Source organism: Argopecten irradians, chromosome 8 (genome assembly GCF_041381155.1).
Source record: "Argopecten irradians isolate NY chromosome 8, Ai_NY, whole genome shotgun sequence".
NCBI classification, from domain to species: Eukaryota; Metazoa; Mollusca; class Bivalvia; order Pectinida; family Pectinidae; genus Argopecten; species Argopecten irradians.
This window is the reverse complement of record NC_091141.1, coordinates 32,869,999-32,893,981: the sequence shown is the minus strand read 5'-3', so window position 1 is coordinate 32,893,981 and position 23,983 is coordinate 32,869,999. Positions and strand designations below refer to the sequence as shown.

The 23,983-nt window shown below is 32.2% G+C and overlaps 2 protein-coding genes across 2 annotated transcripts; one reads left to right on the top strand and one right to left on the bottom strand.

Moving 5' to 3' along the window:
- Window positions 1–320: 320 nt before the first annotated feature.
- LOC138330132 (protein SpAN-like) lies at window positions 321–9,572 on the top strand. The gene is made up of 14 exons (XM_069277538.1): window positions 321–441; window positions 1,003–1,105; window positions 1,447–1,585; window positions 2,032–2,101; window positions 2,748–2,957; window positions 3,388–3,451; window positions 3,781–3,843; window positions 4,383–4,520; window positions 5,088–5,239; window positions 5,607–5,740; window positions 6,514–6,635; window positions 6,908–7,017; window positions 7,639–7,760; window positions 8,093–9,572. Exons 1-14 carry the CDS (start codon window positions 340–342, stop codon window positions 8,403–8,405), a joined length of 1,842 nt encoding a protein of 613 aa, XP_069133639.1. The 5' UTR covers window positions 321–339; the 3' UTR covers window positions 8,406–9,572.
- An 84-nt stretch (window positions 9,573–9,656) lies between these two features.
- On the bottom strand, window positions 9,657–22,702 carry LOC138330133 (DNA damage-regulated autophagy modulator protein 2-like). Its single transcript, XM_069277539.1, has 9 exons — window positions 22,545–22,702; window positions 18,449–18,571; window positions 15,340–15,396; window positions 14,942–15,009; window positions 13,865–14,013; window positions 12,231–12,411; window positions 11,109–11,170; window positions 10,279–10,434; window positions 9,657–9,884 (listed from the first exon to the last, which is right to left on the bottom strand). The coding sequence occupies exons 1-9, from the start codon at window positions 22,565–22,567 to the stop codon at window positions 9,849–9,851; spliced, it is 855 nt and encodes a 284-aa protein (XP_069133640.1). The 5' UTR covers window positions 22,568–22,702; the 3' UTR covers window positions 9,657–9,848.
- Between the last annotated feature and the right edge of the window lie 1,281 nt (window positions 22,703–23,983).

Genomic DNA, 23,983 nt, shown 5'->3' with positions numbered 1-23,983 from the left:
TTTAGCGCAAATTAGAAAATTTGTAAATTGTGATTAATTAGCGGGCATTTGAATTAGCACAATTCGATGGTTAAATACCGAGGTACCATAATACGTAGGTGCTGTACATGAATTAGCACTTCAAATACAGCTCGAGACGCGCTTAAATAAGACACCGCTAAAATAGATACGCTTACAGTAATGCATGATATAAATGTGTTATGCAAAGTTTTTTTTAAGTTGTATTCTGAACACGTCTCCCTATCAAGCTATGTAATGTTTACATACATCATTTCAGTCGATATCGTGTTCTATTTTTAGCGCCTCGTGTTTATATTTGTAACAGGTAAGTGGACAGAAATGAGATATCCCAGAAAGGATGTGCCGCCGCTCTGGCCTCTATGGAAGACCTTCGTGGCTCGACTGGCCCTGACATTTCTAATTGGAGCTGAGCTTCTGCAGGTACATACAATAAAACATTAACCTTATATAACAATATTAAATGTACGTTACTCAGCAGATACACAAGGCGTTGCTGGCCTATCAATCTATTACATAACATCGTTCTGGTATATTATATTATCAGGTCATTCAGATTTAGACCCTGCGAATAGTCTGTTTACTTTCGTAATAGTTATTTTACAATTGACCATTGTAATCTTTACGGTAAAGTAGGATATTTTCGTGAGGGTAATAATTTCGCGATTTCCCAAGGAAACCTGCAAAATATCAAGAAATGAATTAGATTAAACCTATCCTTATATCCAAATCCAAAAAGTTTGATCGGATGATATTCTCGTTTTTCGTCAAATTCGCAAAACAATAGATCCGTGAAAATATCCGGAAGTACGGTAACCCTAACCCCCTTACTCTACACTTTACATCATAAAAATGGCTTAAACTAAATTGAACAATAAAAAAATCTAACAACAAAACCTTGTGCTTGGTCTTATAAAAATCTTATTACATTTCTACCAGTTTTGTAATCTTTATTTATTAATTGCATAATTTCACTGTCATTAGGTTGATGCCAGAGCGAGGAACCGGCGACAGGATGCTGGAAGTCCCAAGAGAGTTTTATACTGGCCAAATGGAACTATTCCTTACACGTTTCCGTCAACATACAGTGAGTTTATAATTAATTAACATATTTCGCCTGTCGGTGAAACAAAACCTGGTGATAGAAGGAGCCTTGTAGGCTATAACAATGTATATACTCTATTGGACTTCTGCATGTCAGATAACTTCATAATCTATCCCACTTAAGTCAAAGTTCCTCTATTAAAATAAAATATCACTGAGATCAAATTGAATTTGTAATTTTATTTTGCTTTGGAAGATTTTAGATAATTAAGAGGAGAAATTTTAGTTTACAAGTGACACTTATTTTAGTCTCAAATGACACAATATCCCTTTCAACTATACTACTTGATGATAAAAATGATATTTGATATTTATTTTATTCAGCAAAGTCACAGCGGAACACGATTCGAGTCGGGATGGCCAGATGGGAACAGCAGACCTGCATACAATTTGTTCCATGGACGTCGGAAGTACAGAAGAAGATGGGAACAATCCGATACCTCAAGTTTATCAACGGCTTAACGTGAGTAGATTGAACATTCTCAATACTGCAGGGGTAACAATCACTAGCGTAAGATCTTCGATAATTAAGGGGTTACTGTCACTGTCATTATGCATTCTCGATACTGCAGGGGTTACCATCACTGTCATTACATACTCGACTGCAGGGGTTAACATTACTAACGTTTTATCCCCCGTAGACAATACCATAGTGAAATCGAACATGAAGACAGTTTACGTATATCAAAAAAACTTAGCGATATACTTGAATTCGCGTTGTGACTTGAGCGCTGAAGGCACTGAAATTAGAACACGTACTGTTAATTGTGTCTGAGAGAAGAAACGGTGTGTACAAAATTTATTAGCATGAATATTCCATGTCTGAAACATGTTTATCACAATTTTCCAAGTCTTTAACTGTACGTTCAATCGCCTATGAAATTTAGTTGTACAATCTGTTATTTCCAGATGTTTTTCGCATTACGGCATGTTTCCTCGTCAGCCACAACCTATCTCTATTGGCGCTAATTGCATGGACGTAAGTACTCTCATTCTCCGTAAAATTGTTTAGTAGATTATTCGTAACGTTTGCTTCAAAATTAATAAAAAGACAATTGTATAATTAGAAAATAATAGATAACAAAGCAAGGGGAAATAATCTTCTGCACCCCAAAGGTTTAATACTACTGTAAATGTATTTATTTTAACGCAGTAAAATTTTAGCGCAAATGTGATAACTATAAATAAATATAATTTATGAGTGTGGATATCAATTAGTGCTATTCGGTGGTTCAATACTGCAATTACATGTAACCTTTTTATAGAATTTAGCGCTATACATGAATTAGCGCTTCAAAGACAGCACGAAAAGTGCTACAATTAAAATACTGTTGTATATCTTGTTTTTGACCATTCTAACCTCTACCTGCGTGTTTCAATCAAGAAAAAAACCAGTCACTACAAAATCTACTATAATTTAGAAAAAAAAACTTCTATTTTTGACGTAAATACTACCATGGGACCGTGTAGTTGATGGACAGAAGGATGTTTCCAAGTGTCTGTTTGTCTTCTTAACTCCAATATGGTATCTTAATGTAGATCATATATCATGTGTGATCATATATGTTGCGTGATTTTGGATAAGTATGTAAGCAGGCATGAACCATATGTACCTTGTACCACAGCTAGACACTATCATCCATGAACTGGGACACGCCATAGGAATGTTTCATACGATGGAACGAAATGACAGGGATGCCTACATCACGGTACTGTACGAGAACATCAGCCCTGACTCCCGAGGGAGCTACGACACGGCAGCCATGAAGGGGCAGATGTATCCCTACCATGGGACCCCTTATGATTATAAAAGCATCATGCACTATGGACCTAAAGTGAGTCTCATATGCTATATAGTTGCTAATATTAGCTTGGGTTTTAATTTTGCTAAATTTGCGGATTAACGGTAACCCGCGAAATTTAAAATCTCGCGAAGTAGTTGAAAATCATAGTTTTATACATCACTATTTTTTCTGTCTTTCTAACTATCCTACGAATCTTGTTCCTGAATGATCAATTTCTATTAGTAATAAGTTTTTTTCAGGTATTTTGTGAACTTTGACAGTAGTCCCAATGTCTTGTGCAGAAAAAAAGTATTTGCTTCAAATAAAAATCCTATTTGTCTATTACAAGCGTTGTTATAGCATTACAATAAATTCACATTAAAATTCTGAGAAATTTATTAGTCACCAGAGATACGGAACACTATTTCTTCAAGGTAGTCAATAAGAATTACCTATTGGTTGTTGATGTCTTTCATTGCAGTACTTATCCGCCAATGGGAAGCCTGTAATGTTGACCAAAGACCCTGCCTATCAGAATGTTATAGGTAAGAAAACTATTTGACAACTAATCAATCATTAAATGTAATGTTACTATCTGTGATTTTCATATTGAAATATATCTTTTATAGATAAGATACCATATAGCCGGTTATTTTCACGGGGATGATATTTTCGTGATTTCTTGGGACATTGCTATGATCGCGAAAATTCTATCCGCAAAATAATAAGAAATATTTGAATCATATAATTAATACTCTTAATAAATTAGATAGTAAGGATTTAAACCCGCTAAAATTCAAGTTGCTCGTTTTTACCTAAAATCGCGACAGAGAGAATGTCTAAAAATATTTGAACTTTTATTTTGACAATACAGGGAAAGCAAAGACAATCAGCTACTATGATGCTGTGTATGTTAATCAAGCTTATAAATGTGCAGGTATGTAAAGATAAATGTGCAGGTATGTAAAGATAAATGTGCAGGTATAGAAAGGTAAATGTGCAAGTGTGTAAAAAATGCTAAACTGTGTGAAATGTTACTGGGCAGCTATGTAAAATATCAAAGTACAAATATGCAAAATTGTTATTTTTTGAACATTTACATCCATATAGTTTGTGTACTTTGTTCATAACAGCAGTGTGTAATGTATGCTAAATTACATTAACTAGTGCTATAAATGTACATATTTTAATATTTATATCATTTTGGCGTTTTTCGCATAAGAATATTTTTGTTTTGTATATCGCTTATAAAGTCATTATGGTAATTGCGCTAGCCTGTTCAAGGTCATATTTGCATATATTTGCATTAAAATTTGATTGATAACAAGTTCAAATTTACTTTTTGCGAAATCGCATCACAACAATATGCAGAAACCATAGAATTCAATATTAAAGGTCAAAAGGTGATTTCTCTAAAAGGAAAAAATAGCCTGTGGTTTTTGGCATGAAAATATATCATTATCCCGTTTTCCCCAGAAAGATGCGAATTTCACGACATACGCTGTGAAAATGGTGGTATCATTGGAGGGTCAGCTGACCGGAAGTGCTTCTGTTCATGTCCAGACGGATTTATGGGAGAATACTGCCAGACGCCTGTACCAGGGTATCAACACAGTAAGTTCCAAACGTCGTGAATAACTTTTTATCTATAAATTATGTCGCAAAGGTTAAGTTTGGGGATGTTGTCAAAACATTGGTTAGGTTGGTTCATTAGTTTAACGTCATAGTATTAGCCAGGGTCATTCAAGGAATGCCAGAGTACCCGGAGAAAAACCACCGTACATTGGTCATTACCTAGCATCTGTCCAACATGGGGTTCAAACTCGCAACCAAGAGGTGAAAGGCTTGTGGTAATATGTCGTGACATCTTAACCACTCTAAATATTTACTTTGATAATTGTTCATTACAAAGTGTTCGAGCTTGTTCAGATTTAGTCCAGCTACAATATTCCATTTTTGCTTTAATTCTGGTTTCTGCATTTTCTGTATGATACTATACGTTGATAGTTAATTTAGTGTAGTGATATTCATGCTACTGTGTATTATTTTTGCACCATGAAATATCAGTAAAAACACGATTGATATATATATATATATATTGGTTGTATTCTGACAATGACACGTGTTTTCACATTAAGGATGTTCAAATCCCATTTTTTGCACCCTTGTTTGTAATTGCAGTTGTGAGTTGGAATTGTGGCACATCTTGGGACTACGCGAATGGTAATTGTTACCAGTTTTTCCCAACAGTGGCGGTAGACTATGATATAGCAATTGATCTTTGCGCAAATCATGGCGGGAATGTGGTATCATTTAAAAGTACTGAAGAAGTGGTAAGCTTTACATTTTTACGTCATCAATTTCAAATTAATTTCAAGGAAGACAACGAAGAAGAGGTGTTTGTTAAAGTGCACCAATAATAAACTTTTCTTATTCATAAAAAATCCAACTATCATTGGCAAGGGAGGTCATTTTATAAACGCTGACAATTTGTAATATCTTGGGATACATGCAGGACGTGTAATTTGGTAATCAAAAGCAAAACAGAGCTGCTTTATGTTTTGTTTGCATGCTATATCATTGTTTTTAATTTTCTTCAGTTTAAATACTTCCTTTGACCGAAATAGAATTTATATTTCATATATATTCTATACTACAAATGAAAACAATGTTTTATAATCAAAGCTATATTTCCACCAGAAATGGCTGAAAACAAGAATTGATGAGAGTTTTCTCACGACGTCAATAACAAGTTTCTGGGCAGGTGTTAAACGAAGGGCAGGTGAAACAGAATACCTGTTACCAGATCTTACCGTGCTTGATGCAAATCTCATGTGAGTGCAGAAGATCAGTTAAGTTGAATACTACAACAAAACATATTTTGACGAATGAATCTTTCAATGCAGGTATAAAACCGAAATGTATCTATACAAAGCAAGTTGTTATTTTGACAACTTCTTTTTCCTCTTTTATTGATAAAAAAATTATATTAATTTTCATAACGCGGGTTGTCTTATGTTTACCGCCGTCGTCCTAATCACCATGTGTTAGTTGACTATCACTGCATCAGACGGCAACACAGCGAACGAATTGACATAAATAAATGCTTAAATATATGTCCAAGTGTCATTCTCAACAAATATATGTTATATTTCATATATCTGTAATATTTTTCGTGGGTTGTAAAAGTTAGGAGCTCTGCTTTGTAACTATAAGAAAAAATATTAAAATTGTGTGTTTAATAGAAAATTATTCCGTGCCCATAACGAATGCAAAAACGTAACCAATGGATAAGAATAATTTTACTTTAGAAAACAATATTTTTTGCGGAGATGGGAAAACACAACGTGTTAACTGGCCTAGTTGCTCAGTTTGATAGTTTAAAATAAAGTAGCAATTCATGTAAAACAAATATGCAAAATAATTTGCAGAATTCTAAATCATTTTTTAATTTAACTGCTTGCCCATTTTAGAAAGATGTAATCACAAATTTTGCAGAAATGTGAAATGATAATTTCGTTAATCATGTGCTTAAGCTTTTCGTCTTTGAACAATCGGGACCTGACCTTTAGTTGAATTTAAGAATATGAACATTTGACTCTTGAAGGCCACTCCATGAGCTGGGAACAAGTAACTCCGACGGTTGTGCCACAACTAATGGTCAGTCTATTATCATTGGGAATTGTGACATGAAACCGGACAATGGCATTATCTGTATGAAACCATTTGGTAAGGAAGCTCCAAACAAATTCTCTGAATTTAGATTTTTTTCTGTTGTAACTGAGTAGCGCATTGACCATTCCATAATAAAAATGTAATGTACAAATTTGGTTATTTACATCAATGATTTCATTACAACAATTAACTTGGTGATATTATATTGATATTAAAAAGATTTCTTTTTGATTTATTATTAAAATTACAACACCATGCATTATGTGAACTTTAAACTGTAGGCAATACAATGGAACTACATGTTTTTGTGGTTTTTGTTATCCTAGATTCCAAATGTGGAGGACGATACCGCCTTTCATCAGCTCCTGTATCTATTCAATCTCCCGGGTATCCTGACTATTACCCAGACTCTACAACGTGTCAATATGTATTCCAGGTAAAACAGGGAGTGTATACGTATGGAGTACCTACTGTAAGCCAGCTTATTTTGCGTCATCTTTTCTTAGCGATTTCATACCTAGCGACTTTATCACGGCAATTTTTAATTTCGTGATTTAGACTGATGGTTCAACTCTGCCTAGGTTTGAGATAGATTAATAGCAATAAATTTTCTTATCAGAGTTCAAATCGCCAATTACTCATAATCGCAAATCTCACACATTACGACATTGACTGACGGTTAATGACATTTCACGACTGTCGTAAATGGGTCATTGTCTTTGTCATTTTGAGTTTTATTTTATGTAATGATGTAATAGGTAATTACTGATTCTATATGTTGTTTGTAAAATGTCCTTGTTTTTGCATTTGATAAGGCATATATTGTAATTACATTAATGTATCTATGTAATGTGACGTAAGTTATTATTTCTTTTATGGTAAAATATTTGTTAACAGTGTTATTCAATTTTGAATATCCAGAAATACAGAGTTTATTTATAGTCTTGTTATTCGGAAACATTTTTAACAGATTTTTAATTACATTCCACGTTTTGCTTTAAAATTGTCTTTGTGTACCAAAATGAATTAGAAGTTCAAGTTGTGATTTTTTTTGCAGGCAAATAGTGGTAGAAGAATCGAAATAGTCATAGACAACTTTGATATTTTGGAATCTACGAACTGTGGAAATGATAATTTGGAAGTACATTTAAACGATAACATTACAGAGAGAGGACAAATGTAAGTACTGTTCAACAGATATTGTTTGAAGAAATATTTGGTGGAAATTACAGCTTCTTAGAAGTAGAATTTCCTGCATAAAAAGATTTTCATCAAAAGAAATTTATTTAAAGTTAAAGCTTTAAATTTTCAAAACAATTACCAATAAGCAAAGTATTTAAAACCTTCACTCCATTCCCTAGCTTGCTATCTATATTCGCAAATTTTGCGATCAGAGTAAGCTCACGAACATTCATCTCGAATTGATAACTTCCGCAATTTTATTTAAGGTATTTCAATTTAACTTTAAACCCTCGATACTATTTTCTTATAACTGTTTTTTATCATTTCAGATACTGTGGCTCCTCTTTGTTAAATAAAACATTATTATCAGAAGGAACACTGGCCATTTTAACTTTCAAAAGTAATTCACGGGATTCTGGACAAGGCTTTACAGCAACGGTCCGGTCTGTCCCTCTGAGAGACAATAATGATGAGACAAATATCCGTAAATCGGTGTTAAGTGACTTCCTCCTCTTTTACAATGACAATGATGAAAGTAACAGTTCAGAAACAGAGATACCGGAAACACATGACACGCATGCGTCATTTCTGCAAGTGCTTTGGAAATTATTTGGTTCCATTACACTTTCCTCCATACTTTAGTAACACATATTTTAGGTAACATATATTTTAGTAACCTATAATTTAATGATCAATACCTTTAATTTAATCATTTTCCAGTGACCCATACTTAAGTTAACCATATTTTAAATACCCATATTTTAGTTACCCATCATGTCTCTAATCCTCCATTCTTAAGTATTGATCCTATTCTAACCCATACTGCAGTCATACATTCAGCCATGTTTCATTGACGCATACATGGGTATCTATGCACTAGATTCCATACTTTTACAAACGAGATCCTTATAGACCATGCCTCAGTCATCCATTCATATACGACTCATATCAAAGCATCTACTTTTAGTCAACCACAATAGCATTTATAGATTTATAGATCCCCATGACGAAATCTTGTAAGGAAAATAAAGCATGCTCTGTCTAGAAACATGCTTGATTCACATACATTTATGCAGCACTTGAAATGATGAAAATGTTAAAAGGAAAAAAATCATTTTGATTATACTGTATAGTTGTTAAATTTCGCTAACTTTAAAATTACTGTTTTAGAACGTATTCGTGGGAAAATATATTCGCAAATCTTATCTGTAGTCTTTATAAGCGTCATTAATGCGATAAACTTTGCCATGTCAGGTCATATTTAAAAAAATCACAAGGTATTACATTTCGTGAATTTAAGTGAAACCGTGAAATAAGCAAATTAAAACCCTCACGAATATTAGCAAGTAAACAGTACATATATTGCTTTTTGATAGTTTCATATGAAGTGGAATAAACTGAAAATGATATAATACGTCTATGGATATCTTCAGTATTCCTTTGCACTTATCAATCATTTCAAATTGACACAATGACACCATCTCTACATAACCGTTGTTGCAGGTCGGTACATAAAATAGAATCAGCCGACCATTACGAGTAACAACATCAAAAGTCGAAAACTAGATTTCACTTAATAAATGTGCACTTCTTTTTTGCATATGACAGAGTTATTGCCCTTGCGAGTACGTATTAATCGCCACGTAATCAAGTCTAGAGCAAAATTTACGTCGTTTAATCAAGCATAACCTACCCGCAAGGGCAGATAACTCTGTAATATTCAAATACAGAATAATTGATTTAGATTTCACAAAATTAGGAGTTACTTTCTTTCTTTATAACGTCCATGCACTGTACCGCACAGCCGTTCAAATATTATATTATTTGCTCTTGTGGATAAGTATTAATCAGTACTTCGTATTATTCAGTGTTTTAAAAAAATTGTCAACATATGGTTTTATATATAAAATTTTATTTAATAAATTATATAATGTAAACATGGTTGGAACGATGAGATAGAGTTTTAAGTCTTAAGAACAATGATGTAATAATATCACAGATAATAGCACCGTTATTTGAGTAACAACAAATATTCCCAAGATCTGATTGATCAATCAGCAGCTATCTAGGTATGACGTCACAGGTTTATATGCCATTGGCACTTATGAAACAGGGCGTGACCTGGAAAGGAAGAAAAGGAGATTGATTATTCATGGAATCTATAATTTAGAGATGAAAATTTTGTTTACTATCACCAATATTCTATAATTTCAAATGTTATTGTCATTTGAGATAAAAATTGATGAATAAGATGGCTACTATTTAATTATTTCATTAACTTAGTTACATAGCCATTAAAATAGCTATTGTAAAAAGTGGATCATACAAGTCATAGAAATAAAACCAAATCCACTTGATTTTTTTTAGTTTTAAGTCCTTTTAACAATCAGGGTCATGTAAGGTTTGTTAGTTGAGAATCCGAAATTCTCTGAGAAAAACCACCGACCAGCGGTCAGTACCTGGCAAAACCCACGGATGTAAAAGACTCTGTTTGTACAGTTCAATTAGTACTTACAGGGCTAACGATATTGGTGAATTTGGTTTGTATCCGTGGTGATTTTAATTTGATTTTCTTAAAATGTGGAATAAAGGTAAGTAGGAAAAAAGACACTGATAGGGCGAGAAGCCATTCCGAGATTGTGGATGTTAGGTATAAACCCATCAAAGACGGCTGAAACAGAATTATCGAAAATAAGATAAGAAAGATAAAAAATACATGTACAATCATATTTTTTAACTACATCAGTTGAAATACGAGTTATGCGATACTAAAATAATCTTGTTTATAGATTAGTCCCAACATCCGATGAATTTGCCGTAAACAATCACGTCAAAATATGACGTCACAATTACCGGAAGTTGGGGTAATCGACGGTAATAATACTTTACCCACGACCCCTTTGGTACCTCAAAACCCATCGATTGAAGTAATGTAATAGTAAAATAGTAATTTATCGATTTCGCACTAGTGCTATGAACAATTCTGACAAATTAATTACTTGTTCACTCAGTATTATATCAGATGTATGCCAATGTTGTACGATGACGATATACTGTACATGTACTTAAATTAGCGGACTAAACATTTTAGCGCTGTTTTTTTTTTTTTTTTTTTTTTGGGGGGGGGGGGGGGGGTGTTGGAGGGGCTTTAGGGGCATTATTAAGTGCGCGCAACAATATTATCTTACTACGGAATGATATGTCGTACAAATTAACGCTGTACTTGATTTAGCACAATAAAGTAAGTGTTAAAGACGCTAAAATTAGTATACCGCTAAAATTAGTACATCTACAGAATAGGAAGCATCACCTCATCAGTCATATATTTGAACGTTGAATACTTACTGTAATTATATGTCTGTCACCTGATGTTTCTAGCAATTTATATGATAATTTCGAGCACCCAACTGAGCGATTGTTAAGGAATATTTGAGTGGAATATAACATTATGAAGATACATCAAATTTTTTTTCATGACTATGACAGTTTTTCTCTTTTCTATCCCGTTATTTGACAACTCAATTCTGATTTCGAAGTATGTCATCACCATGAATAAAATGAGGCAAAATAGTTTTCCTGCATAATTGTTCTCTAATTCATCATTGTAAAAATACATTTTCTTTGTGGTAAGCGATTCAATGTATTTGCGACACATATCATTAACAACAAATAGGTTAACATGCATACGACTGTGTACACTGTCTGCTTTATGAACAAGTCTGTTCGCCTATCTGAGTTGCTTCCCTTTCTTTAACAGCATTATGTAAGTTTACTGCAACATAATTTGTAAATGTGTAATGTAACACACTAATAGGAACTCTAAAAGAAAATGGTCCACGAAAGCAAACTTTTGTATTTTGACTGAATCATTGATGTCATAATGCGGAGATGTTTAAGGACAAAGTACATGTAGGTCGTACTACACAAATTGATGGCGTTTCTCACAAACATAGCTGGCAAACGAAACAATAAGGGGAGACTCTGCATTATCATCTTATAGTTATGTGTGTTTGCATGTTTAATGTCATACTTTCCATAAATATCGACATATATTTTGCAGTGAAAATACTATCATCGTAATCAATACTCACTCCTAAGGGACGACGATTCACTGTCAATCACTTTATTTTTGCGCATTTGGTGAACACACCAATTTGCGCATTTGGTGAACACACCAATTAGCGATCAAGGAATTTTAATGAAAATCGTGCATTTAGATATACGTTTTATACTATTTTTCGCGGAATTGTTGAATTTGCCTTCGAGGTATATCTCGAAATTAAGCGAAAATATGCATCTCGCGAAATACACAGTATATCACAGTATATCAAAATATGAAAACAATGGATAAATTCGTTTGAAAACACGCAGCGCCAATGCTAAAAATGAAGTGTACATTGCTAATTCGATTCTATTTTTTTCAGAATATATATATTATTCGGAATATGATGTTATATAAAAGGATACAAATTAAAAGAGACAGTGTCATGAAAATGCTGACGATTAACTGTGATATGAAGACTGCACTGCTGCCTCCTCGTTTTATCATTAACTTCCGAGACATGACGGTGTGCACCCAACAGTAGGTTGTCCCCCCGGCAAACGCTAGAGCGGCGCCAATGTAATGGGGTGGCTTATGGAGCACAGTCTGTAAAGAAAAATGCATATTGTAAAATTACATAAAGTATTTACGAGTTATCTGCCCTTGTGGATAGGTATTGATTGTGTTGTGACGTCATATGTTTGCATGCGTAACGTCATACATAAAAAAATCTGACGGGAATTTCGCTTCAAAAATAATGACGTCACGATGAATACCTACCCGCAAGGGAGGAACTTTTATAATATGCAAAGACGGAATACTTGAATGATAGTTTATATCAGACCATTACATTATTTGCATATTACAGAATTATAAACCCTTACATGTATGTACTGGTTGTTAAGTCATGTCTAAAGAGTACAACGTCATATTTTCCAGAGACAACGGCGTCATTTGTGCGCACAATATCATGACGCCATATCAATTATACCCACAAGGGAAATATGCAAATACGGAATATCCACGAAACACATCACTTACATGTGTAGAAGTTTATATCAGTTAAGAATAATTTCATGTTAACATCAAATGTAGATAAGTCGTATATTTAAAAAAAATCTGCCTTTAGTGGGAGCTACAGAACGCACTGATAAAAGTGAAAATGTACAATAAAAAGCCTGTGTCGTTGCAAACCGTAAAATATACAAAGTATCACAATTTGTTTTCCAAAAAGACAAACAAATGCATCAAGCAGATGCAATAAATATTCAGCAAAGAGTTGATTAAATTATTTTTTATACAAACCCATGCTTGTAATAAGGTAAATACGCCACTGCATGAGTAACTAACTATCATTAGAATTGATTTGTTTTCGAAATATATGCACATTTTCAGTGCACTCTTTGATTGGATTGTCCCTCTAACATACAAAGGGAGATAACCACTGATAGACTATTGGTATTAAGTGAATGTACAACAGCGAAATGGCAAGCTGCTTCCATTAACAATACGAAATGATTTCATATGTAATATTTTAAGGGTAAAAATGCAACAACAGACAACAATTGGAAAACTAAAATACAATTACAAAAGAGTAAGTGTAATTATGTTATTATCATATCAAGAAACATGGATATCACAGTTAAAACAGTAAAACAAAGCAGATACCAATATTTCATAAATGTGTGTATGAAGGCCTCGGATTATTGTATTTCGTAATAATGAAAATTGATTTTAAATGTTAAGGTACATAATATACAAATTAAAAGCATTCTTAGTCATATGTTAAATTTAATAAAAAATAGTAATAATCTGTTCAAATATCAGACGTCTATTCTTAACAATTTTCAAACTCCGAAAAACAGATTGAGGATATTTCTTGTTTCATGATAAATAACAGGGATATTTGATCGAGTGGAATGGGAAGTTTGAATATTGAGTGCTAAATATTTAAGTTTCCTTTTCAAGAGAAAATAAGGAATTTGATTTTCTATTGGATAAGAACAGCTACGGCCAGGGACAGTTCATGTTATACAGTAGGTAATTTATAATACCTTACCTGGAAATTCCCCACCATACTGAGTCCGAAGGATGATATTAGTCCGATAACACATGATGCGATATTGCACTTGTGCCAACCCCTTGGTATACTTGCCAGATAAAGCATGTGCTTAAGATATAGATACCTCACGATGTGATTGAGACCAACTGTAATAAACAAATAAAAGATAAACAACATTAAAAATTAATTTTGATCTTCTTATATTCGACTAAAATGTAAGATGTCTAAATTATAGCAATTATAGCAATATGAGCTATTTTAAGTTCTGTTTACAATTGTAAAACCATCTGTCTCATCGCAATATATCAACAACAACATGATATGGGATAAAAATAAATACTGATGTTGTGAAAACCGTTCAAACTTGTCTATAAAATCCATCCAAGGGAAAAGAAAATGGTCCCTATGACTAAATGACTTATTATACAGATCATATTGCATTCATTTGTTATTTAGGACCACTAGAACGCAGACTGAACAAACAGTTGGTCTTTATACAAAGATTGGTATTGTAATAGGAATAGAAAGATGTTCAGTAAGACAACTTTCTCAATTGCACCTTATATTATGTGATAATTGAATACTTTTTCTCAATCTAAAAATCACGTGTTTTAAGTCGTAAATACAACTTTACTAACGTTACTTCAACTATTACACAAGCCCTAAACGCCATTCTTGTCAAGTTTATTTGTCTTCCTTAAATTTTATTAATATTTCCTAATCCGACTGTAAAAACAAGGTTCACACAGGTAAAGTTGAATTCAGAATAATGGGCACTCAGGGCATGTTTTACAGTCGATAATAACACATTTAAAGGGAAAACGTGAAAAAATATATCAAGTCCCAATCTCATTAACGTGATAGATGTCCATTTGACCAGGAAATTTAATTAGTTACAATCATATTTAGTCCAAAGCATGATAGTAATATTGAACGCCCCTCCGGATATTTTATTTCTCATTTGTAACAGCTGTGTTTCAATAATCTAACAAATGAGACATGCATGTTTTAACAAATTGTGTATTGATCATGAAATGAGATATCAAAAAAAACATATTTAAAGAAAACACTTACGGAGAACAGCTCCGATATTCATACACTGTCCGAATATTGCTCTTTCCGGATCCTCTATGGCAGTATGACTGCAATCAAAAAGTAAAAACATGTGGAAATTAGATATATGGTTGTGTTTTGTATGGATCTCCTCCTGTGTGAGGACACTTATGAAATATCCTATGAATAATGAACAAAAGGTTAGGTTTGAATCTTTAAAAAAGGCTATGAACACTTCCTTTAAATCTGAATGTGTGGTTAATGCTTATAAATACAAACTAAAAACATTTTTATATCATTTTAAATACTCAGAAACACTTCTACAATGTGATCTACTATTTATTTGTATGTTAACTATATAACTGTATTGTGTCATACTCTGTAACAATATGTAACATAGAAAATATGTAATACCTCACCTGATATATGGAAAATTGTCTTTTCTTATGTGGCCGTTCAAGACACTTAAAAGATATCTAAAGAAAATAAGATTGCAGGACTGGTCAGTAAATAAGATCACATACATGTACGATCATAAAAACGTCAGAATACTTGGCCGACCTTAAAACTTTTCATCAACTTATATGCACGAATTTCACGAGAGAAAATAATTCTCGAAATAAATCGCCGCAAATAAAAAAAAAAAATAAAATAAGGATAGGAATTTCTATATTCTGGTTCAGCTCATTAAAGAGACAATTCGATCTAAGAGTACATTGAAACTTGCACATATTTCGGATACAAACCATTTCTAATGGAAATTAGATTAGTTGGTTTTACTGTGATATGTAAGAAAAGTCCACTGTTGTCAAATATATGTGAACTGTTTAATCGCCATTACACATAGCTTTGTATGCCGAACCCTGACACTTGCCTGTGTTGTAAAGAATTTTTGGTCTAGAACTTCTCAAAACGCTCTAACAGTTGTCTTAACATTATTAGATGCATGTTCTTGTCTAAAACAATTTCATCAAATCCTTAGTGGTTATGTATTGCTTTTGTTTAACGTGCGTAACTTTGACTCTGGCAAGGGTACAGCGTACATGTTGTACCTGCTTAATCGTATTGATCAACGATTTGGAATTTCAATGATAATAATTAAAATACTTAACAATGATGTGGAATTTGTCACTATTTCTTGCCATATGTTTCATAAGGATTGTAGAACAATACATTTATGTCATTATTTGCTTCGTGGTTATGTAACGAATTAGCCTCAATGAATTGTCCCTTTAATCATTATCCAGTTACTTGGTTATTTTTGATATAAAATAAAGTAAAAATGTTTTATTCTTTTTAAATGATTTAACTTATAGTCTAAAATATCGTTTAACGCAATTTAAGTAGCATAATAGTAGTTTGAAATTTCATATCCTGAATTATCCATAGGAATACCATAGTTGTAAGCCATATGACATATCGATAGTGTAAACTTTTGAATTTGAATGGACAGACAATAGTTGTTAAAATACAAATATATGATCATTTGTAAGATATGATACCCTTAAACATCAATGAAAAAAAAAGAATCTTAAAATATATTATGTTAAAAATCTATCTTAAATGATGTAATGTGAAAAATCTTCAATCATGCCGAATCCTTGATCAATACTTTAACTATTTAAGTGTTGACATAATTAAGTATCAGACTGATACAATATCCTTTATCCCCTAATAGATTAGATTACGCATATAAAATCTAAGTAAGTTAGTTGTGTATATATTTAAATCCATTTGAAGTCATGCATTCAGTTAAAATAGTTTACATTCATTGAACGATTATCCATAAGTCATATGTGTATATATAATACATAGTTGATAGATTGCCAATATCGATCGATGTATATCTTACTGTTGTAACGAATAACAATAATGTCATCTTGATTGCGGTAATTTACAGTCTAAAAATACGAGCTTACGTAACTTGTCCCTAGTTAGAATAAAATAAAATGCATTTTACTCATAAAACTACACAATCGACACACGAACTTAATATATATTTTGACCTATCTATTTAGAGAGAAAAATTATCATTGATTTGTATTCCTATCTTCCTTTTTAACAAACCAGGATTATTTAAGGACGTACTATGTTAAACCGACCTACGTGGTTCACGTGTTTCGAAATCGTATCCAGAGGTGTAGGGAGTGTGGTAATATAACTGAACAGGGACGACTCGAGCAGTCTATGCTTATAAATCAAATTTCTGGGTATTTCATAGGTGTTATTTAATGACATAAAATATATTACATAATTCGATATTTTTTATCGCATATGATATGAATACATTTATCCATAATTATTGTTTTTGAATGACATGATTATTCTTTAAAACTGATTTTGTTGATTTGTATTGATTTTTGTACATGAAAACAAATCCAGATTATTGAACTGAAGACCCAATACGCATTCAGTATACAAATGCAGTTGTTGCTCCAACAAGCTCAATTCTACAAAGAGGTAATAGCTGGAATTTCCAAACGTCAAATTTTACAATTTCCATTTCAACATCAATTACAACGGTTCTACATTGATTGCGTATATATAGACCTTCGGCAATAATTATGCTGGTTATTCCATATATAATACAACTGTATGAACATATGGTTTGAAAATCGATGACAAAAATAGATTCAGTATAGCTACAGTCATAGATTTGTTTACATTTGATAAGAATTGTTTGTTTTTATCTCAGACATCAAACAAACAATATTTACTCTCTATCTAGATCTGTAGAATCAATGATATCACACCTGTTGCATAGCATATCAAAAATAAAATTTGTGTCCATTTCTGGAATAACCGAAACCGAAATATGTTTCATGGCATGTCGTTTCCAACAATGGCAACAACGATAATCCACCAAACACCTATAAATATCACAAAGGCAATAGTGGTTATTTCTTTTGAATTAAAAACAAAACGCTAAAATCGGTATAGGAAATACAGTTTACAGAAAGTGAATACTAGTAAAATTAATTTACTATATAGCATATTGAAGATGAATTTTTGATGAGATAGTTGTGAAATTAATGAAAAATACAGTACAGCAAGGGACATAAATATTCGCCATTGTTATTATTTCCCTGTATGCAATACATGAATGCATTTTCACATTTTATTTTCCTTCATACGTCCTAGCTTATAGTTAAAATTGTGAAAATTAATACACAGAGATAGTGATTTATCTGTTGGTTTCTAGGACAAAAATTATATACCTTTGTTTTCAAGATAGTATTAATTATCATGAATCGAAAGTTTCATGTGATATTTTGGTGTGGATAAAGAGAAAAATAGAGGCTTAAAAGAAATAAACAACAATTTCAAAACATGAGGCAAAAAACAATTATGAAAATACTGTGGTAAGAATCTTCCTTTTTATGCCAAAATTCATCATTTGTATGCCAGAAAAATTACAAAAAAATGGCTAACTGAAAAAGAAAACACTTCCAAATGCATCACACATATATAGGCCTATAGTGAAAAAAAACAACATTGACAACTACTTGACTGTATTTGTTCACTCACGTGATGAATATAGAGAAAAACAGCCACATAGATGTGAATAATGGTAGGATCCATGGTCTCCTCTGTAACCAACCTAAACAGCCAGGCGTCTTTGTTGCTATGTCCTTGTCGAGTTTATCCGTGCTTGAAATCAAAACAGAATATCATATTACGTAAACAACTTTTTACCGTTACCATTGAATGTTAGTTACGTCACACATGTTTCAAACATGTTCCATTAATATAAAGAATTAACACAAACTCTATTAATGTCTATAAGTACAAATAAATCCATTATTCTATATATGTTTTACACAAACAAACTCCATTAATCTACATACATATGTTTTACACAAATAAACTCCATTAATCTATATATGTTTTACACAAACAAACTCCATTAATCTACATATGTTTTACACAAATAAACTCCATTAATCTATATATGTTTTACACAAACAAACTCCATTAATCTACATATGTTTTACACAAACAGACTCAATTAATCTATATTTGTTTTACAAAAATAAACTTCGTTAATCTATTTATTTTTCAAATAAACTCCATTATTTTGCATCAAACATACATGCTCCATTAATTTACGTTTTTTTTCATTTATAATATATATATAACTCTTTTGATTAATATAGTTTTCACACAAAATTCATTAAGTAACATCATTATGTTTCAAATACACTCCATATCACAATAAATAACTTTCAACATACAAATTATACGGGACTGGAACAGCTGGAAGTTTGTGATGAGGAAGAAAACATTAAAAATCGATATCTAATTTTTATTCTGAATTAACAACTAAAATATTCCGGAATTGTGAGACTCGGAATACATGCGCTTAACGGGAACCTTTTCTTATTTGACGGGGCTTTCATGGTTGTCCTCAAATTCACTACGGGTAATAGTAGGGTATGAATGCATTCAAGTGATTAATGGCTGGCTATGTGTACATAGGTATTGACCTACATTAGGTATACGCAGGTACGGCACACTATCAGAGCAGAAATATGCTACCTTACACACTCAAATCACACATGATAAGTACTAAATACATTTCGTAGATATACACAATAGATAATGATAAATATCTATTATTGTTTATATTCTTATTCGATAAATACTGTGTCATTATGCGTGCTGATATTACGTTACCGTAAGCCGGCTATGCCTAAACTGATGTATATAATATAAGGTTATAAGTAGTTATATAATATCAATTAGGAATATAGACCTACCCGTCACCCATGAAATGTTTTGACGTATCTCCGAGACAACAAGTGTCTTCTGACATACCTCCTTCTCTTATGTGACTGCTAACCCGCGTGTCTGAGTTCCTATATTGACTCGTAGATTTATCGCCTACCACACACTCTATTTTTAAAACTAAGCATGTGACTTGCCAATAAAAACTAATTCTGTATTTATATATATCTACAAGCGTGCGGGTAGGTATGCTAAAATGCCATGGAACATTCCAACCAGCTAAACTAACAAATTGTTTAGAACTGTAATAAAATTTGATAAATATTTTACTCGTGGTAGCGGCCTAATTTCTTATCTAAACTAGATGTACGCCCACAGATAAAGAAATACACATTACTTGACACCGTGTATAAGGGCTTTGGGGATACAACTTATACGGTCAAATGTACACAAATGTATTCCTTCTAACAAAAGTAGGTGACTGTTTGTGACTGTTACGTATATTGTATCTCAATAAAAACTTCCGAATGACTAATACGTTTCCGAATATCCTAGGTGCGGAAATTAAGTAATCTTACCGTAGATAATGATAATGTGTGGTTTACTATAGAAGTACTCTAAAATAGTATTTCAGTTGTTTGTATATCTTCAATTAAAGATAAAGAATGTGGTATATAATGTTAATAATTCTTGTATGCTTGATAATGTAAATAGAAAGAGTCAAACATGTAATTAATTGTTTGTTGATAACAATAGGTTTATGTGTTACCTATGTTAGATGAAATTTCTCACAATTTTGTATTTTCAGACAGATTCGTTGCCAAAATAAAACCCAGTAGTTGGCTCAAATTGGCAGTTTGCTATATTACAGGTAGTCTTATTGTGCATTAATAAATGTCTATGACAATAGATGCTAAAAGTAGAAGTCATTCAGTCAAAAAATGTCTGCCTTTATTTATTTTGTTATTTATTTGTGAATATAGATGTTAGGTTCTTTCGTATGTACTTTACATGTTTCTTTGTGTTATAATTACCAATAACCATATATATACTTGAACGTATTTAAAGGCCTGGTGTATGACAATGGAAAACAAGGTATCGGATATTGTCGGCGAGAACAAATGAATAGCCAAGATGGAAATGTTTTAACATTTTAATGTAATATGAAACTAGTTTACTTGTTTAAATATTCGTGTAGAATTTGCAAACATTTATCTTCCGCGGTGTGCTTTATATCTAAAATCAACTCACTGTTATCAATTTAGAATGAATTCATCTTTCATTGCGTGTACGAGGGCGTTTGCCAGGGAAAACCACCTCCAACTCTTTGGAAAAAAAATCAATATCATGCTAGTAATGCTAGCAACCATTGCAGTATTTTTGTTTACCATAGAATAATTATAAATAATTAAAGCAATACTGTTATTTTATCTCATTATGACTTATTCATGCGTAAATGTTGATGTGCTGGGTTACGTGAATTCAAACTGCTCTTGTCAATGTCTGATCAATATTTTTGTTTTACTTTTTGTTCTTTGAACACCTGTATTAGAATAGAACAAAATAAAGATACCACACTATCGACATTGATATTTACAGAAGTAACATCACTTTAAAGTGCGTGCTTCTTTTACCCGTTAAGCAGGAACATAAACTAAATGTATAATACATAAATCCTTGTATAGATAACGCAGTATATAACTGTTGAAAAATAGGCATTCCTATCCAGTGTCCCGACCAGGAATCGAACATCGGTCTCCAGTACGAACAACTGCGGCTCTACCGACTGATTCAAAGGAGCATACTTTGCCAGCTGAGTGATAGAGACCGTATTTAACACTTATTACAAACCCCATCGACCCACTCCTTTTATATACGTAGCAAGGGTCAAAATCCTAATTATCTTAATATGATCAATGCAGAAAGCAAAGAGATAAATAACTTAATGTAATACGTTTAATTAAAATGTAAATATTTTCAATAACAATATCAAAGATTCGATTATTTGGATATCAGTCATCATTTTCCCTCTTGTTCATAACATGCTATGTAAAATTAACTCAATAAAAAAGGGAGTTAGATATTATTTATAAATGCATTATTAACAAATACGTGTATATATTCAGAAGATCAAGGTGAAACATCAAAAAGATTGATGATATCCATGAGTAAGTTTGATGTTATCTGCCTGAGTGTATATCTACTCGCCTAGTGAAATCTTCTGTATGATGAAGCATTTATATATGATCATTATAACTTTTACAGAGATGGGGCATATAAACACAACTTTATGGATTGATCTGACGTTTTTAGGTAATCCTTATTATAGTCGTTTATAGCTGCAATGTATACACACGCGAGTCGTGACTGCATAGAGTGATAATGTTAGGAATGTTATATAAACAATCGCTCAAGTATTTAATGTTATAGTACTCTATTATAACGAATGGATTAAATATTTTAATGTATAATTTTAAAAAATGCTTGATCATTTACCACATTTACTAATTTACCTATATACAAAATCTCATTAATTATTCTGCTGATTTGAAACCAGAATTAAATTTCATATCAAAAACACGATATACACACATATATTTACAGTGAAATGACACTTTTTAGCAAGTCTTACTATATGAAATATTTAAAGTTAAAGTTAAAAACTATTTAACGTACATTAAGTGGACACCGGTGACACCTAGAACACACGTGCACTTTCATTCATACGTAGACAAAGAAGTTAAGGTGAAATCAAATTTGATAACATTTTCAGCAACTATATAGTGATCGATACAAACTATAAGTTGTTTTGTTTTACTGATAGAACAACATTAAAAATATCATCAATGGAAATCTGGCACAAAAATATGATACCACTGAAATAAGTTTGACTTACCTCGTGTAGTGCAAGGCATCCATGGTTTGAGGCACTTGATAGTCAAATATGCGAATGGTGTGTTAGTATGTTCACTGTACGTGATCGAGTGAGTGTTATGTGAACTTGGGTGTATTAATAAAAAGGGGGATGTAGCAAACCTCAGCTATCTAGTCGATCTTGACCTTGCTTCCTTTCGTCATTAAGAGGTTTTTACTCTGGAGGGGATCGATACGCGCATAAATAGAGACGTGATTATAACGTAGAATTAACGGGAATTCAGAGTATTAACTGTCACGGGATGACATTTTTCGCGTCATTATTGTCATGAATTGTATTCTTAATATCATATGATAACATCCAACACAATGTAGTAGATATTGGCCGAAGAATTTAGATTAATATTCATATATTTGCTTTTCATTCATACTGCAATGTCTTAATAATGGTATTTGTCTAGTTCGACATATACTGAGCTGTCGTGAATTTATATAATCGTTCGTGTTATTATTGGAACGGATCAGCATTTTACATTTTATAATATTTTATGATAATACAACATGAAGTCTTATACATAGACTAAGTGTATCAGATATATATCATTAATTTTATTATCCCTTTTTACTAAATAGATACAATCACAAAAGGTATAGTATTAAAGAGACGATTTTGAAAATAAAATACATACATATGTATATACTCTTCTAATCATGATACCAAAATAAAAAGATACATTGAGCATGATACACATATATTGTTAAATATTTACTAGATTTAGCAACAATATCTATTTATATGGTAAGTAGTATATTAGTATAGGATTATCAATTTATCGAGACAGTTTCCTCTTAATCAGATGAAAAATGCATTCACACGATGTACAAATAACAACACAAACACAGCCAATTAATTAGATATAGTGGATATACGAAACCCTTGGGCGCTATCATGATCAGCGAAACAACGCTTACAGACAAACCCTTGTAACATGTGATATATTTGTAAAAGTTCGGAAAGAAATACAAATGTATGTACACAATTACCTATGTAGAATAAACAAGTAATTATTTTCCTTGAAACGTACATGAAAAGACCCATGTTTAGATATCTAGGTTAGCAATGAACGTGATTATTTCGAGTATGTATGAATAATCAAACGGAGAAATGGCCCTGAAGGTAGGTTTTTCCATAAGTACGGTTTAAATTCAGGAGTGACTGCTGTGTGACTTGGCGTAATCATTAATTGATGTTACATCGCTTATCAATGTTTTCTTTCATAGTACACGCATTACATGTTTACGCCTACGGGGAATTATAACTCATATCTGCGACATATTTGATATCATTCAGTAAAGTATGTGATATTCATATTTGATCTTAAATATACGTTCATCTTAAATGATTTTTTGCGTGCCTTGACAACAAAAAATTCAAAATTCGATGAATTTATTTGTTACGAT

Excerpts from the sequence above, each read along its gene's own strand:
- LOC138330132 (XM_069277538.1), top strand. The coding sequence starts at position 340 with ATGAGATATCCCAGAAAGGATGTGCCGCCGCTCTGGCCTCTATGGAAG. Across the intron at positions 1,106-1,446 it reads CACGTTTCCGTCAACATACA|CAAAGTCACAGCGGAACACG; the intron begins GTGAGTTTATAA and ends TATTTTATTCAG. Across the intron at positions 4,521-5,087 it reads TGTACCAGGGTATCAACACA|TTGTGAGTTGGAATTGTGGC; the intron begins GTAAGTTCCAAA and ends TTGTAATTGCAG.
- LOC138330133 (XM_069277539.1), bottom strand. The coding sequence starts at position 22,567 with ATGGATGCCTTGCACTACACGAG. Across the intron at positions 15,397-18,448 it reads TTTTTCTCTATATTCATCAC|ATATCTTTTAAGTGTCTTGA; the intron begins GTGAGTGAACAA and ends TATTTTCTTTAG. Across the intron at positions 14,014-14,941 it reads GAATATCGGAGCTGTTCTCC|TTGGTCTCAATCACATCGTG; the intron begins GTAAGTGTTTTC and ends TGTTTATTACAG.